Source organism: Eschrichtius robustus, chromosome 3 (assembly GCF_028021215.1).
Source record: "Eschrichtius robustus isolate mEscRob2 chromosome 3, mEscRob2.pri, whole genome shotgun sequence".
NCBI lineage: Eukaryota > Metazoa > Chordata > Mammalia > Artiodactyla > Eschrichtiidae > Eschrichtius > Eschrichtius robustus.
This window is the reverse complement of record NC_090826.1, coordinates 112,953,803-112,970,924: the sequence shown is the minus strand read 5'-3', so window position 1 is coordinate 112,970,924 and position 17,122 is coordinate 112,953,803. Positions and strand designations below refer to the sequence as shown.

Sequence of the window (17,122 nt, the reverse complement as noted above, 5' to 3'; positions counted from 1 at the left end):
GGGGGAGGAACGCTCACGCTCCTGCTCCCCGCCTCCATCCCGCTGTTCCCTAAGTGGAGAAACTGAGTCTCCGTGAAGGAGGGACCTCTGGACTTGGATTCGCTCAGAGACCTGGGAGGCGAGAGGGGACTGAGTGTTTTACGATGTGTATGTGGATTTGGGGAGGGATCAGGATACGTACTTCAGTGCCCCCCAGCTGAGGAAGGTAGCCTGTTCGGGACGCTTCCAACTGGGCCTGCGGCGCTACGTACCCCAAAGAGCCCCTCCCACTAGTGTAAAACTGATTCAAATCCGGCTCCGGTGGGCCAGGTTCCGCTCCCCGAGGCCGTCAGGGCCGAACCGGGTCGAACTTGCTTTCTCCAACCCCAGCCCCCTCCGCAGAGGGCCTCCCTCCCTTTCCAGCAGGTGGCTCCGCGGGACACCAGCTCAACCTGTTGGACCACAATAGGCGGCGCCAGGGGGGCCCTGGCCCTCACCCGGGCTGACCCGGGATCCCCGAGCAGGGGGAGGGGCGGAGTCCCGGTCCCTCCCTCTCTCTCCCTCCGGCCGTGACTCAGCCTCGGGGCCGCTGCCCTGCTCCCCAGCCAGGGGCGGAAAGTGTGAGGCGCCCCTGAGGGCCCAGGCCAAACCAAACAGCCCCCCACCCTAGACATTATCTCACTGTAGATTTAGGGGGGCTCTAGGAAGGAGGGGGTAGCAGTAGCAGGCATGGGGCTCTCCCGCTCGGGTAATCCGCTCCAGGTTTTCCTATCGTCCCTGTCCCTCTTGGGTCCCGAGGCTGGTCACTGCTCCGGGTTTTCTTCTCGGCCCCGCCGGACAGATTCTGGTTCGCGAGCGCCCGAAGCCGGCGGGGTCCAGGCCAGGGTTTTTCCCTCCCTTCCCCAGCTCGGGGTCGCGCTAGCCTGGAGAAGGGCCGTGCCAGGGGCAAGACGGCAGTGCCGGAAGCACAAGTGAAATTGAGAGGGGGCTGCTTCGGGGTGGAGAGGGCATGGCCGAGGAAAAGGAGGGCGGGAAAGTGGCTCGGGGAGGGTAGAGCCAGGGCCTCTAGAGGCAATAGAAGGGAGGGCGCCTTGGCATCAGCCCTTAGGTATAGAGGAGCGAACAGCGGGCTCTCCATGTCCCCCATCCCTGGGGGTCGCCCCAGGCGTCTTGTTGGACCCCACCTGGATTTTTCAGTGGCTGGAATGCCATTCCTCACTTGAGTCTCGAGAGTCCGGGAACCTCCTGTTAGTTTCTCAGTGACGCCCCCTCCCACGTTCTCTTCTGGTCCACAGAGCTCCCTCACTCAGAAGTCAGAGTGGGGACCCGACTTGAAATTCCCGCCTACCCCCCAACTCCGGGCCCTTACCTCGCCAAACCACTGAGACCGCGTCGGCCAAGAAACCCTGACTGGGGGCCCCGCCCTCTCCCACGAAACCCCAGCCTGGCCCCTGGGGCCTGCAGCCACCCCTGCCCCGCCACTAGGCCTGGAAGGGAACTGGGAACTGGAGGGCAGGTGTGGGCTCCCCAAGGGCCCGCCAGGGGATCGGGGAGCGTCCAAGATCCGCACGTTCAGTGGTCTTCAGGCGACCAACTAGACCTTAATTTTGTGTGGCAGGAGGTGGGTGAATACGCGGAGAGTGAGGTGGTTGACCAAAGAGAAGGATGAACGCCCAGGCCGGGAGTTAACCCTTTTTAGGGAGAACTGCACACCTGGGGCTGGGACAGCCATTCGGAGTGAGGGCCAGGTGCCGTAGGCCGGGCCACGTGCGCCAAGGGTGAGCTGCAGGGGAGCTGGATGCTTGCAGAGCCTGGAGGAGAAAGGGCTTCTGGCGGGAAGAAAGGCAAGGCTGTGACTGGGCGGGGTCCTGAGTGAGTGGGTCTAGGGGCCTGCTGTGGAATGTGGGGGGCTGAGCTGGAAGCGGCGCATCAGCTTCGGCGCCCACCTCTTCCCCGCTCTCCGCCTTCCCCCGGCTGCCTCCGCTTCCCTCGAAAAACCCGCCGCCCAGGAAACCGCTGGGGGCGCTCAGACCGCAGCCCTGCCGCCCCCCGGCGCCCCCACCGCGACCGCCCAACCCACCTGAAGGAGCCGTGGCTGCCAGGGTTGCCCCCCTCCCGCCGACTCCCCCCACACCTGCGGGCTGCACTATTTATAACTCGGCGCCTATTCCGGGCCTCTGGGCGGGAGCCCGGTGTCGCGCAGCGCTAATCATCGCCGGGATCTCTGCGCCCCCCAGGGCCGGGGGAGATAAATTTAGCCTCAGGAAGCTCGGGGGAACATTTTCCAAAACTCCACGTCCCAGAGAAGGCGGAACAGAACCCCTCTGCCCTCAGCCTCCTCCGGACAGCCACCAGGCGGCGCAGGTCCCCCGGCTCGAGAAGCCGGGTCGCTGCTTTGAAGCTGGGGTAGGTAAAGGGTTGAGAAAGAACGACCTGAGGGTACTGAGGGGCGGAGGTCAGAGGGGTCAGAGAATGGCCAGAAGAATGGGTATGCCCCCAAGGCCGGCAAAGACTGGAGTAGACAGTCTCAGCTGGGCATAACTGAGAAAGGACTTCTGCCTTTTGAAGGGGAAATAACTCATATGCAAACGAGATGCAAATAGGGACGCCAATAAGAGCTTATGCCCTTGGGGGTCTGCGCTCTGGCGCTAGTGAAACAACTGCCACACACTCCCCTTTCTGCCCGTCTTTCAGTTTAGCTGGGAAAACGTGGGACCCTCCCAAGATTATTACTATAATATCCAGTTTATTGCGCACGGCTCCGCAGACCACTTCTCTTGACCCCTCTTCTGCAGCTTCTGCACACCACTGACGGTCTTATACCCGACGTAATCAGCTGGGAATCCTGGATATCAGGCCGCCCCTCCGCATGCTGTCGTACTTGGGCGTCACTTCCAGTTCTGCCTGGTCTCCTTCCCTGTTTTACCCCGCCCAGTCCCCTACCCCGTGTGGCCACTAGAGGGCCCCGGGGCGCCGAAGGGTAGATGAGATCTTACCCATCCCTCCCTGTCTAGGTGCCTGCACATCTTCCTTTATTGCTCCCCTCATCCCCCTCCAGTGAGTTCTTGAGACAGTAGTTTGGACACTTAACACCTGAACTTACTCTGGTTGGGAAGAGAACATTGCAGGGAAGCTGCCACATCTCACTTTCCCTTCTAGGCCAGTGGGGAGGTGTAGTCCAGGGAACCATCTCCTGGCTTTGTGGCTTACATGAAAAGGGCGTAGCTGGGCCTCCCAAATGAGAGGGGGGAAATCAAGAACAAGGGGAGATTAGGGTTGAGGGGAAGTGGGAAAGCATGGAGTGGGTGCAGAATAGGGTTGGATAGTCCCCTCCACATTTCTGCTAGCCTGGCCCTGCCTCCCAGGCCACTTAGGCCACCATCCCAAGCACCAGTTCAGAAGAGGAAGGCAGGAGAGAAGGCCTGAATTTGAGATGAGAAAATCTGGATTCACCAAATGACTACCCTACTGCAGTGTGCTGTTCATACGACTTTGGAGGGGTCACCACACCTCTCTGGGCTTGTTCCTTCATGTTAAGATGGGACAATTGCCCTCGTCCTGCCTACTCTTGAAGTGGACTTTTGTAAGGCTCAGACACTCTGTAGCTGAAAAGGGCTGTGGAATGGTATATGAGGTTTTTGTTATCCTCCCCATCCCTCTCCTCAGTCCTTCCACTTTCAGGGCTCTGACACTCTCTTTCCAGCTCTGACACTCTCCTTGGGCTACTGGCAGTCACTACTTCTCTCCCCTCTTCAGCTCCCACCACCTGCCACAATCACAGGCCCTGCCTTCCACCCCTACTACTTCCCCAGTGGCCCTTGCCAGGCATCCCCTCCCCTGGCAAAGTCAGAACCCTCAGACTTCAGGATCCACCTCCAGGCACTGCCCCAGCTTGGTAGGAGTGAGGTCTAAGAAAGGAAAAGGAGGCAAAGGTCTAGAGCTTGAGTCAGGGAAGGGCTGGAGTTGGCCAAGCAGGGTGCAGGCTATGAGGGGGAGAGGGAACTCCAAATTCAGATGGGAAGTTGAATTCTGTGTCCATCTCTACCACTAACCTCTCTCTGCTTGGATTTAGGACCTTCTCACTGCTGTGCCCTGGGACTCTGAAGGCACCAGGCAAGAACACTGACCTGCATTTTGTGGATGTCTAAAGAGGGGCTGCCAGGGATAAGAAATAACCTTGAGTTGGAGTACCGTAGAGTACCATACTGCTGTAAAAAAGAATGGGCAGGCTCTAAATATACTGATGTGGAATCCTGTACAAGGTATGTGAAGGGAAAATAGCAAGGTACAGAACAGGGTATAGAGTATGTTATTAACTAGAAAGATAAGTATATGCAAATGCAGCCACTTCTCCCTACTGCTATTGCTGTAAGCCTGCTCTGAGCCACCAACATGTCTGGCCCTGATTGTGCCCATGACCTCCTAAAAGGTCTCTACTATTCTACCCTTGGTCCCCTAAAGTCTATTCTCAACCCAGCAGCCAGTGTGAGCCTTTTAAATAAAAAATCAGTTCATGCTCAACTGCCTGCAACAGTTCCTCATTTCACTCAGCATAAAATCTCAAGTTCTTACCATGGCCTACTAGGCCTGCCTCCACTCCCATCCTTAGCTCGACTTTCTCTTTTTCCATAGAACCTATCACCTAGTAACATCAATGTACTTATTTTGTAATGTTTATATTTTATTTTCTGTCTCTACCCACCAGAATGTAAACTCCATGAATACAGGGATCTATTTTGTTCACTGCTGTATTCAAATCAGCCAGACTGGCATATAGCAGATGCTCAATAATATTTGTTAAATGAAAGAATAAATGTTTTGCTATTTGCAACAACATGGATGAACCTGGAAGGTATTATGCTTAATGAATAAGTCAGACAGAGAAAGACAAATACTGTATGTTATCACTTCCATGTGGAATCTAAAAAATAAAACGAATGAATATAACAAAACAAAATGGACTCACAGATATAGAGAACAAACTAGTGGTTACTAGTGGAGAGTGAAGGGGGAGGGGCAAGACAGAGGTAGGGGATTAAGAGGTACAAACTACTGTGTATAAAATAAATAAGTTACAAGAATATATTGTACAGCACAGGGAATATAGCCAATATTTTATAATAACTTTAAATGAAGTATAATCTGTAAAAATTTTGAATCACTATGTTGTACACCAGAAACTAATAGAATACTGTAAATCAACTATACTTCAATTAAAAAAAAAAAAGAATGAATGATGATGCAGTATATGCATAGACTATCTCTGGAATGCTGTCCAAGAAACTGGTCACCATGGTTACCTCCAGGCAGGAGAGCTGGGGGATGGGTGTGGGAGGGAGATACTTTTTACTATCAGAGTTCATTAGGCATATATTACTTTGAGAAAAAAAAAAAAAAAGAAAGAAAGAAAGAGAGAGAGAAGGCAAGAAAAAGAAAATAAGCCCAGAGAAAAAGGAGTTAACTAAGAAGAAGTCTGAGGAAGAGCTGGTCCCTGGCAGTGAGGGAGGGCCACATACACCATCTCCAGGCCAGTGTCTCAGGACAGAATGGAGGGGGGAGGGCATAACTGGGCCCCAGAGAGTGCTGGGTAGAGATCCCAGGGACACTTTGGCTGGCTCTGAGGTCGTGGGGGGCTGTGAGTGGGCATGTCATTAGGCAGGAGCAAGATGATGTAAATGGCTGGTGTGTACCTACCACTGGGAGTGATTCAGGGAGAGCATGTGTTGGTGGCTGCCAAGGGGAAGTGAGGAGTCAATTCTGTGCATTCTGGCTGTTTGTGTCCTATGCATTGTCATAAGCCTGAGGGACCTGCGTGGCCACACAGGTGGCTTTCTCTTGCAGCTCTGTGTGAGCTAGAGGAGCAGGGCTGGACTTCCTCCGTAAGCTGGGAACTAGCACCAGCTCAGCGGTTTCCTCAAGATCTTCAGGGGCAAGGGAGCTGGCCAGACCAGGTCTTCTATTTGGGTTCCCATCCTTACACACAGGGCCTCACAGAAGAAGACCCCACCCAAGCTGGACTCCTCCCTATCTACAAGTTGGGAGGAACCTGGCCTTTCTACCCAACGCCCTCCCCACCCAGGCACCAGTGAGTCAGGAAACCTGGCTTTCATTCTGTTCTGTCCAGGAAAACTTCCTTCCCTCCTTGGCTCCCAGACTCTTCCAGTGCTGACATTTTCTGACTTCCCTGTAGACATTTAGAACTTTTGGTCTCAAGGCCTATTTATTGTACATACAGCTCAGTGATTCTCATACAGAGATACTGGGGGCAGCCCATTCCTGGTACTAAGAAGGTATGGTAAGATCAGCCATCTGCGCCGGTGGGCTCACTGTACCAGGCTTGGAGGAGTGCCAGGTCCTGCTGCAGTCTGACTGGGGTCCTAGCCAGCAGGCCAAGCTCCTGTGCACCAGAGGTGCACTGGAGGTGGGGCCTGGGAATAGAGGCCCAGAGATGAGGCAGTTCTGACAGATGGGACAAACTCAAAGCAGGATCACACTTCACTCGTCGTTTGTGGCCCATCCTTGGTCAAGCACAGCTGGCCCCAGGAGTCTTGATGGGGGTTGGGCTGGGTGCTAAAAAAGAGAATGGGAAGCTGAGAGGCAGGCTCTGCCACAGAAGCTGCAGCCATGCCTCCTGTCTGTTTGCCCTACCCTGCCCACCTGAGCGATGCTGGCCATGGTGCCAGCGGGGAGGAGGCAGCTCCCTGCTGCCATTAATCCAGCAGCTCCTTGATACACCAGCAGCAGAGGAGGATGTAGGCGACTTCCTTCAGGGTCCGCTGCAGGCCCTCCCACCCTGTGCCCATCTTCATGACGGGTACCCGGAGTCCAGTGTCTCGCAGAACTCCTCCAAGGGAGAAGGGCAGGGCCTGGGCTAGGGGCTGTGTCCGGGACTGCATGTGGGCAGCAGCGCTGAGGAAGGGTGTGGGAGCTGCCTCTAGTGCCTTTTATCAACATTGTCCCCGCCCCCTTCAGACCTCATGACTGTGGGGACAAGGGCCCCAGGGTCTAGCACAGGGAAGGTTCTGGGCCCGAGAATGGGCTGAGTCAGCCCCTGTGCCCAGGGATGGTGGGGTGGGGTTAGTAGGAGGAGGGCTCGGCCACTCCATCTTTCATCCTCCACAGCCAGGCCAGCTCAGCTTCCCTTCCTCCAGCCTGGGCCTTGAAACCCTGGCTGCCCTGCCCGGTTATCCCTTCCCCCAGGGGTTGGCACTGCTCCCTGCTCCTGCCCTCTGGTGGGCTCCTGCTGAGGCTGGCACTAAAACTCAACAATGAGAGCTCCTTTCCAGCCTCCTCTCCCCCTCACCACCCCCAGAGTGAGCACTGAGGGCTCCGAGCTGCCAGGGCCTGGCCCACTTCTGCTTCTCCTGTCCCCTGAAGCAGGAAGACACAGCAAGAGCAACAGGCACAGGAGAGGTGGTTTATTGACAGGTTAGACCCCAGGATGGCCCCCTTCCCTTCTTCCTGGACAGGGCAGGAATGGGAGGTCATGTGCGGGAGTTCCGCTCCTCGTCTTCGTTCTCAAGCAGGTAGGCTGGACGGTAGGTGGGCTGTCCTCTTGGGTTTGGGCACTTCAGGGCCGGGTTCCGCACCGTGTTCTCCCGGCTCCCCAGTGACGTATAGCTGGTGGGGCGGGCGGATGGGAATGGAGGGCATGGGTGAGTGTGGTGGGCTCGGCTCTCCCAGTCCCAGCACCCTCACATCTTCCACACACCCATCCTCTTCCCCCAAATCCCTTACCCTTGGTCATACAGGATACAGTATGGGACAAACAGTTGACGCAGAAAGTCCCAGATGTCTCTGTAGGTCCAGTCCTGGGAGGTCAGAGAAGAGTCACACATACTTTCCTCTCCCACACCTACCCATTGCCACCTGGGAAGGGGCCTATCCGGGGCTCTTCGGCTCCCTTGGCCTCTGAGGGAGGGCCTGCTACCCAATTCTCTGGTACATCTTGCTCTGTGTAGGCCAACCAATAAGAAAGAGAAAGCTTTTATCCTGTCCCTCTCCATTTCTCAACCCACCCTCCACTGGCATCTAAGTTCCAGGAGGACAGGGAGAGGATATCTATGTCTGTGTAAGCCTGTGCTGTCCAGTAGAACTTTCTGCAATGATGGAAATGTTCTTTATCTGTGCTAACATGGTGGTCGCTTGACATGTCATTAGTAGAACTAAAGAACTGAATTGTGAATTGTAATTTAATTTAAAAATTGAGATATAATTCACATGCCATGAAATTCACCCTTCTAAAGTATACAATTCAGTTTTTTGGTTCTTTTTTTTTTAGCAATTTGTATTTTGTTTCAATTAATTACAACTTGAGTGTAAATAAATGGCTCATGGCTACCATATCAGACAGCACAGGTCTAAGTCATTGTTCTGTCCACAGGAGAAAGCAGGATGCCTGCCGTTGAATTAGTCCTCGATAAAAATTGGTCAAAAGGCTGAACGAACAAATAGCACAGCCTCCCCTGGATGATGGGGCCGTTTCATCCAAGCCCCAGGGTCTAACCTCCCCCACCTCAGGTAGCCAGGGAGCAATGACTGATAGGGGACATGAGACTGAAGGCGATAAATCCCCTTCCCCCGATACCAGCAGCGGGTTGATGCGCATGAATGAAGGCCACCCTGGGTCAGTGGGACTGAAGGGGCAGAGGCTGCAGGAGTAGGGGTCGGTGCGGCGGGTGCCCATCAGCACGGCCTCCAGCTGGGGGTGCTGTGCCCGCAGCTCGCTCAGGGCCTGCTTCATGTCACCCTCAGCCTCCAGCACCTGCAGACTGTACCTGAGGAAGAGCAGTGGGAATCAAGAGTGGGCCCTGCCAAGGCCCTCTTGGAACCCAAACCTTCGGGTCCCTAGTACCTCTTGATGGTGTCCTGTAGAAACTGCTCCAGCTCAGGGAAAGGGGAGATGCTGCGGATATACAGGATCTGGAGGGGCTCTTGAGCATCAGGGTATTTCCTGGGGAGGGGGCAGAATCCATTGGCTTGCCAGGATGGGCAGGGAAATGCTCTCCAGAGAACTTGCCTTTTGGCCCCTGGGATGGATACCCTCCCCTTCTCTCCCTTTCTCATCCTTCCCATCCATCAGAACCCACTTCGTCTGGGAAGCCCACTCTGATCTCTTACCTCTCAAATCTGGAGCATACACTCCTGTTTCCAGTATGTAAGCCTCACCTCCCCGACAGGACTGTGACCACCCTGTTGTCGGGGATGGTGGCTTGCACGTCCATACCCCGGGCCAGGCAGGTGTCAGACGCTCAATAAATATGGTGGGGGAATGGAACTGAGAGGTCACTATGGCTACCATCCTCCCAAACCCCACCCAGACACCCCCTTTCCTCCCTACTTCTTAGGATGGGGAACTAGAGAATGGGGCAGATCTATCTCTGGGGTCTTGCCTCCAGGGGGTTGGCTCACTTCTGCACAGCGGCATGGAAGAGGTGCAGGAGGGCGGTGCAGTCCTTGCCCCCGTTGAATCCCACGCAGAGCTGGGTGAGGCTGTACTGAGCCAGGGCAGTCTCAATGGTCTGTAGGGCTCCTGCCACCTTTTCTCTCAGAGAAGACCCTGCCAGGCAGGCAGGGAAGAGGGCATCAGATAGAGACATATGGCTGTCAAAGGGCAGTGGGGGCCAAGCTCCCCTTGCTTAAAACCCTTCCATATCTTCCCAGTGTTCCCCATGCCTTCATCTGCCCACTTGGCCCTGCAGTCTGCCCCCAGCCTGCCATTCAGCCACACCTCACGGCACTCTTCACCTCAGTGTCTTCCCTCTGGAGGTCCTGGTTTCTTCCCATTCTCCTAAACCTCATGCTGCTTCCTTTCAGACCCCCTCTCACACTGTTTACTCTTGCCCACCTCCTGGTCTGACCAAATCCTCCTTAGCACTCAGCTTATATAGGTCACTCGCCCAGAGAAGCCTTCTCTGACCCCACATCAAGGCTGATCTCCCTGCTGTGGAGACCCCCCATCACTGACACCTCATGCACGATTACCTGTTTAACATCTCCCTCTCCTGTTAAACTCCTTGTCCAGAATAGGGCATACCTCTGTCCTGTTGAGCTATACCCCCAACAGCCAGCACAGTGTTGCTGAAAGGAGGTATTCAATTGATATCTATTGGAAGAATGAATGAATCAGCTGTAGCTATCTTCTACCTTCTCCTGGATCTGTGGGAAGCCTCCAACAGCCCCTGTATTCCTGAGACCCAGGGTGGCACCAAAGGTCTGCTGTATGCTGCCCCTCCCCCAGGAGGCCCCTACCTGACTCAGTGAGTTTGTACACGGCCTCACTGGCCTGCTCCACAGCGTTGGGTACGTAGGGGACTAGCGATCCCTGGGGCAGACGGGCAGTCAGGTAGGCCAGGCATTCCTCCAGGGGCCCTTCTTCCTCCGAGTCCAGTGTCAGCTTCACCTGATAGTAGTTGCTGCCCCAGTCAGGGTAGGAACCCAGGCCAAGCCTGCGCCCAAAGTGGGCCTGGGCCTCAGCCAGGATGGGGGCGATAGAGGCCTCGTTAGCTGCCACATACAGCTCCCGCAAGTGGAACTGAACAGCTGTGTTTTGGAACAGTCCCTTTAGCCCCTCCAGCACCCGCCGCAGCAGCTCCGGAATTCCCGGGAAGAGGTAGACGTTTCGGACGGAGACTAGTGGGAATCTGAACGGACGGCCAGTGAGAGGATCTGTGCCATAATGTAGGCGGGCAGAGGAGGGCACCCGTGACAGCTTCTCCCAGCCCTCCCCCCCTAGGGCTTTGATGGCCCCTTCCAGCTCAGGGTGTGGCTTGAGTTCGTCCCCAAAGGCCTGTGCTACTGCCTCGAAGGTCACATCATCATGGGTGGGGCCAATGCCCCCTGCCGTAAGGACGTGGGTGAAGCGGCTGGAGAAAGACGTGATCTCAGCCGCGATGGTGGCTACCTCATCGGGTACGACAGAGACTCGGCACACCTGGACCCCCAGGGAGCGCAGTGTCCGGCACAGAAAGTAGGTATTGGTGTCCTGAGTGTGTCCCTGCGAGATTGGGGATGGGGAAGATGAGAGTGTCAGTGCCGTAGGGATGAAGGCAAAGGGGGAAGGATCAGGCTGCATCTGCCTGATGATGGGGCACTCTGCTCTTTGGGGGACACCACCTCGGGCTGCCCAGAAGCCCAGACTAGGCACAAGAGCGGGAAAATCCATGTGAATGGAGTCAGGGGTAATGTGATCCCCCTTGGGCCTTCATCTCTGCTTATGGATTCAATCATCAACTGTATGGGGACAACTCATCTACTTCCTCACCAACCCTGACAGTTTTAGTCCTCTGGCTCCAGGTGCTTACTGGGCATCTTCACCCTATCCCTGGCTGTTGTCCCTTTGGTCAATGGCATCTCCAGACACTGTCCACAGCGTCAGGTCCTTCAAGCTGTCAATTCTACTTCTGAAATGTCTCTCCATTTGCTCTCTTCTCTCTGTTCCTACTGCCACCAAACGGGTCCTTGGCACCTTTCACCTGAACAGTGGCGGCAGACCCCTGGCCAGAATCCCAGCCTCCAGCCACAGCGCTCTGCCCTGTGCCTCCTGAACAACTTTCCTAACGTGTCACTGTGATTGCATCACTCTTGGCTCAAAAGCCATGTGTTGTTTCCAACCATATACAGAATAAAGTTCAAATTCATTTGCAGAATATTTGAGGCTGTGAATCTATGGTGTGTGTCCATTCTTCTTTTCCAGCCCCATCTTCTTCTACTTCTCTACAGAGAGTTTAGTGGTTAAGGGTGGCTCTGGAGTAAGTGAGAATCAGGTTGGAATCCCACCTACCACTTACTAGCTGTTCAACTGTGGGCAAGTTTCTCAACCTCTCTGAGCCTCAGTCTCATAATCTGTTCATTGAGATTTATAATAAAAGTACCCACATCGGACTTCCCTGGCGGTCCAGTGGTTAAGACTCCGCGCTTCCAATGCAGAGTGCGTGGGTTTGATCCCTGGTCAGGGAACTAAGATCCCACATGTCGGGCGGCTCAGCAGGGAAAAAAAAAAAAGTGCCCACATCATGGGGTTGTTGTGAGGATTAGTAAAATCACATGTGTGATGTAATAAGCACACTGCCAGGTGCTAGTAAGCACTCAATATTACTATTACAAACCTGATGCCCACCATGACCTCTAGTGAGACTTCCCTGATTATTCAGAAGTGATTTCCCCCTTCTAGTACTTTCCTTCTATCTCACTTATCTACTCTGTGGAATGCCTTGGATCACTTTCCAAACAGGTTGGATATAACTCTGAAATAATACATGCATTGTCACTTCTGTAAAGCCACCCCTCCCCCTACCATAGTGCTTGGCAAATTGTAGGGACTTTGCTACAAGTTTTTCAACACAGTAATTGAAAGAATGAGGGTCACTTTTCCTCCAATATATTGGACTCACTCCAGGACCCTACTGCAGCAAGGGGGCTCCCACCCTGGTTCACCCTCCCTCAACAGAACGTGGAGCAAGCTCCGGAGGACAGGAGAACGCTGCCCCTCCCCCCTCCTCTGTCCCAGACACACCTTGAGGATCTCATCTCCAACAATGATGATGCCCGCCGTCACGCTGCGCCCTGGGGGAGGTTCAGAGGCCCTAGATGCCATGGTCCTGCCTTCTCTGCCCCTCTGCAAGGCCCTCCAGTAGCCACCCAGACCCCCAAATAGGGGGCGCAAGCACGCGGGGCCCGCCAGGTCTACAGGGCACTGGGGGTCATAGCCTGGGAACTGGGGTTCCGGGGTGAAGGAACCTGGAGGAGCCAGAAAGGACAATGGGGGAGAGCAGGAGTGCAGTCTTCCTCATCACGCCCTTGACAATCGACTCCTTTATCCATGTCCCTTTAATAAACGTGTTCTCAAACCCTAGCCCATACCTCTTTTAATGTTTTCTACGCTCGGTCCTAGTCTCCTTAAAATGTCCTTCTCTCCCGAACCTACCACTTTAAATGTCTTCTGTCCGTTGAGCTCGGCTCCTCTAGGGTCTGCTCTATCTTGGGCATCTGCACCTTTAAATGCCTCTTCTCTTTGGGGCACCTGTCCCTTTAAGTGTCTACCTTATTCTGGGCCTTGGCCCCTTTAAGTGCGTTCCCTCCCTCCACCCGCGACCAGAACTCAGCCGCCTTCTTCTGCTGGCTTCCGCACCCTTTCTAGCCCGGAATCCTGTCTCTTCCCGCCACGCTTCAGACTGCTGAGTTCTTCCAGGTTCTCACCTGCCTCTTGCCCCTTCACCGGGTCTTTCCCTCTCTCCTTCCCTCCCGTGGTAGCTTCCGTACTCAGAGTCCCGCCTTAGACTCCTACCTACCTCGTATTAATTGGTCATTTTGGCCGTCGCTCAGACAACCTTTAAGGGTCAATTGGTGTAGTCGACTATCGCTCTCGAGCTTTAGCTAGAGGGCGGGAGTAGTGCTGGGTTGTTATTGGCGACAACCACGTGGTCGCCCCTCGCCCGGAAACATGGGGGCCGGGCCTTAGTCGGGGGGTGGGGCTTTTCTCTCAGCTGGAAGTGAGGAGTCGGGAGTGAAATGAGTGGTGGTGGTTGGAGGTGCTTTAAGGACTTTGGGGTGCTCCAGTCTCGTGCTGGAAGTGAAGAGAGGCTTGACTCTAACCTCCGTTCTGTGTTCAAATTCTTGTATACATATGCTGTTATTCATTAACCATGACTCATTCTAAGGGGTTGGGGGCTGCTGGCACTGGTGTCAGAGGGGATTTTATATTGTAGCAAATGGAAGTTGGAGGGACAGCCAAGAAAAATTGTCAGCATTGCCTGGGAGGTAGCAAGATCCTGGAGGTGACATTTTAGTGTGTGGAACTTTCATTTGTCTCTGTTATAAACAGTAAAGCTAATTACCGAAACCTCTTTGACAACAAAGTCTTGCCGCACCTTGTTCTAGATGGTGCTTTACACATAACCTCTCCCAGTTAATTGGTCTTGGAGGTACGAGTGAGGGCAGCTACTAGGGAGTGCCACGTGTCCACTTTGGATTCTCACATTATCCTAGCTTCTTCTTATTTCACTTGCCTCTGGTCTAAAAGTACTTCTTAAATTTTAATGCTCCTACGAATCATCTGGGGGCCTTTTCATTTTTTATTTTTATTTTTAAATTAATTAATTAATTATTTATTTGGCTGCGTTGGGTCTGTGTTGGTGCACGCGGGCTTTGCTCTAGTTGCGCGGTGTGAGGGCTTCTCATTGCAGCGGCTTCTCTTGTTGCGGAGCACGGGCTCTAGACGCGGGCTCAGTAGTTGTGGCACAAGGGGTTAGTTGCTCCACAGCGTGTGGGATCTTCCCAGACCAGGGTTCGAACCCACGTCCCCTGCATTGGCAGGCAGATTCTTAACCAGGAAAGTCCCCATGGGGGCCTTTTTAATATGCTGTTTAAATCTACAGGATTCAGGCAGTTTGGGTGGGGCCTGAGATCTGCATTTAACAAGCTCTCATTGTTGTGGTCCTAACGTGGGTTGGAAAAGAATTTCCAGACTCGAGGCAGAATGAAATAAGATAGAATTTATCAGAGGGAAGGGTTGCTGCCAGAACAGCGGGCCGACTTCCTAGTAGTCTGGGAGAGTCGACCCGAACATGTGCTATTGATCAGTTTTTATAGCCAGAAAACAAAAGAATGGTCCGGGGTGAAAATTTCGTTTACTGATTGACTGAGGCACATATACCTTCCTTCTATCGGGTGAGAGTGGGACAGCTCAGATGCCTTTCCTTATTTGGGACAGGTCCCATTGCCCAGGTGGGTGTTGCCCAGGTAGGCTCAGGAATTTCATAACCATCTCAACATGGTGGGGAGGGTGATTAAGAGTCCGGTAGGGGGTGTAACGCTGCAACTTTTTCAGGCAGGGTCATTCTTTGTCCTTGAAGCATCATTGTCCTTGGAGCACCACATTCCCCCTTCTATTTATAGGGCCAATTCCTTGGCCCTATTGGGTACCCTGCTCATATCTACCTAACTGCCTAATTCCCTCTCAGGCAGTCTGGAACCCCTTTGTGAGAAGGGGTGACGAACTCTCTGGCTGCTTCCTGCTGAGCAGGGGCATCATGGGGCCCTGGGTTCCCGTTGCCTGCTCTCTGTCAGGGTGTATCTAGGGAGGAGTGTGGGCCCCATGTAAAGTGATGGCAGCTTGTTCAAGGGGTTGTACGAGTGTTGTCTGGCCGGTGTTCTTGTTGCATCACCGCTTGTATTCTGGAAGAGACAAACTTAGCAAGGAGGTTAAAAATACATGGCCCGAAAATTGGTCTGGACCTTGCCTGATTGGTTAACCAAAAAACAGCAATCCTCCTTTAATACTGCACAAGTCCCTCCCTGATAAGCCGTTAGGAGGTCCTGAGCTCTTCTATTTTGTAAAACCACTCCTGTTAGAGAATTTATTTGTTCTTGTAGCATGTTAATTTGAGTTGCTAGGTTGGCAATCTGTTGTGTGAGTTCAAGAGAGAGCTGTTGGGCAGTGAAAATGGAGTTTAAGAGTCCTGCTGAGCCTGTTCCCATCCCTGTTAGGAGGATCGAGGAACGGCGAGTGGGACCAGAGAAGGAGGTCAGGGCTGAATAAGTAGCCCCTGTGTCAATTAGAAAGGTTATATTAGCCCCTGCCACATCCAGGGTTACCTGGGGCTCCTCCAGTCTTGTGGGGAACGTAGGGTCCTGTAGGTTGAGCCTCAAGCACCTTCAGTCATCCACATCCAGGAGCCCCCAGATCTACAGTGCAATCCGGTTCTTGCTCCTGGTAGTCAATTACCACTGACAAGGGCAATTGGCTTTGACCTCGGCCCAGGGGGCTGGGACCCAAAATACCCCAAGTGTTGGGTGGTTGTGGAATTGGCCTACCTGCTTGAGAGCGGCAGGGACAACTCCTCTTCCAATTGGCCCTTTTGATGACAGTAAGGGCACGGGGTATCCGGTGGTGGGGTGTGGCAGTTCCTGACAGTGTGCCCCTGCTGACTGCATTGGTAGCAGGTCAGCAGTGGTTTCTGAGATGGGAGAGGGGCTCCCGTGGGTCCCTTTTGTGGGAGGGACTGAGTAATGGCAAGAGCCGTATATTGAGCATGTCGTTTTAATTTTTCCTCCTCTCTTAGTTCTCGTCTGTTCCTAGAAGCCTCCTCCCTATTGTTAAAAACCTTAAAGGCCGTGTCAAGTAGGACAGAAAATGGGGTCTGTGGCCCTTGCTCTAGTTTCTGTAATTTCTGTCTTATGCATGGGGATGCCTGGCTTACAAAGTGAACTGCAAGTATAGCCTGACCTTCAGGGGTCTCAGGGTCTAGGCTGGTGTATTTCCTAATAGCCTCTACTAATTGGGCCTGAAAAAGGGCCAGATTCTCAGAGGGTTCCTGTGTGACTTCTCTGAATTTCTTATAATTGACAGGTTTGATGATTGCCTTTTTCATACCTTCTAGTAGACAGGTAATCATGTAATTTCTCCTAGTGAGCCCTCCTGCTGGCCCATTTTTATTTTCCTGGTATCTCCATCTTGCGTCTGCCCGTGGGACTGCCTCTGCCCCTGCTCGGTTCTCATTAGGATTTCAGGCGTGTGCCTCATCTGCCCAGGCCTGAGCCTCGGCCCCGATCCTGGCCTTTCCCTCGTGATGCAGCAGGTAGTTAGGACCACGTGAATATCTGGCCAAGTAAAGTCAAAGGCTATAGTTAGGGCCTGGAATTCCCTTATGAACATGGAGGGGTCCTGGCTAAAGGAGCCCAGTTTCCCTTGAATATGAGAGAGATCAGACATGGGGAAGGGGACATGAACTCTGATAGTACCTAGGTCTCCATTAGCGACCTCTCGTAGGGGAAGCATATTGGGACTCGATTCAGAGCATTGGGCTGCTGGTGACCGAGTGTGGGGAGGGGGTGGAAGGTCTGCTTCTGGGTACAGAGGTAGGGGTTGGGGAGCAGAAGGTTGAGGAGGAGGCTGGTGAGATCGGGGACAAGAAGGCTCATCCAAGATACCTGGTGGAGGGGGAGATGCGGAGGGACGAGGTAGTGAAGCTGAAGGAGGAGGAAGGGGGGAGGATGAGGCATTAAAGCGGCAATGGAGAGACACATGTGACAGGAGTCCCTCAGGCTCAGCTTCTGACTGAGGGCCATGAAGGCCTGGACATATGGAACCTCGGAATCCTTTGCTAGTTTCCGACAATAGAGATCAAGTTGGAGGATCGTGTTG

At 53.7% G+C, this 17,122-nt stretch overlaps 2 protein-coding genes across 3 annotated transcripts; both read right to left on the bottom strand.

The window, feature by feature from the left end:
• Positions 1–6,256: 6,256 nt before the first annotated feature.
• On the bottom strand, positions 6,257–6,875 carry LENEP (lens epithelial protein). Its single transcript, XM_068538232.1, has 2 exons — positions 6,637–6,875; positions 6,257–6,549 (listed from the first exon to the last, which is right to left on the bottom strand). Exon 1 carries the CDS (start codon positions 6,873–6,875, stop codon positions 6,690–6,692), a length of 186 nt encoding a protein of 61 aa, XP_068394333.1. The 3' UTR covers positions 6,257–6,549; positions 6,637–6,689.
• A 507-nt stretch (positions 6,876–7,382) lies between these two features.
• Positions 7,383–13,228, bottom strand: FLAD1 (flavin adenine dinucleotide synthetase 1). 2 transcript variants are annotated; one of them, XM_068540923.1, is made up of 8 exons: positions 13,177–13,228; positions 12,494–12,717; positions 10,231–10,975; positions 9,391–9,538; positions 8,834–8,932; positions 8,567–8,756; positions 7,717–7,790; positions 7,383–7,599 (listed from the first exon to the last, which is right to left on the bottom strand). In XM_068540923.1, the coding sequence occupies exons 2-8, from the start codon at positions 12,572–12,574 to the stop codon at positions 7,464–7,466; spliced, it is 1,473 nt and encodes a 490-aa protein (XP_068397024.1). In that variant the 5' UTR covers positions 12,575–12,717; positions 13,177–13,228; the 3' UTR covers positions 7,383–7,463. The 2 variants fall into 2 exon arrangements, with proteins under 2 accessions (XP_068397024.1, XP_068397025.1); XM_068540924.1 differs by lacking the exons at positions 7,383–7,599; positions 7,717–7,790; positions 8,567–8,756; positions 13,177–13,228 and having other exon boundaries at positions 8,845–8,932; positions 9,372–9,538; positions 12,494–12,800.
• Positions 13,229–17,122: the final 3,894 nt, after the last annotated feature.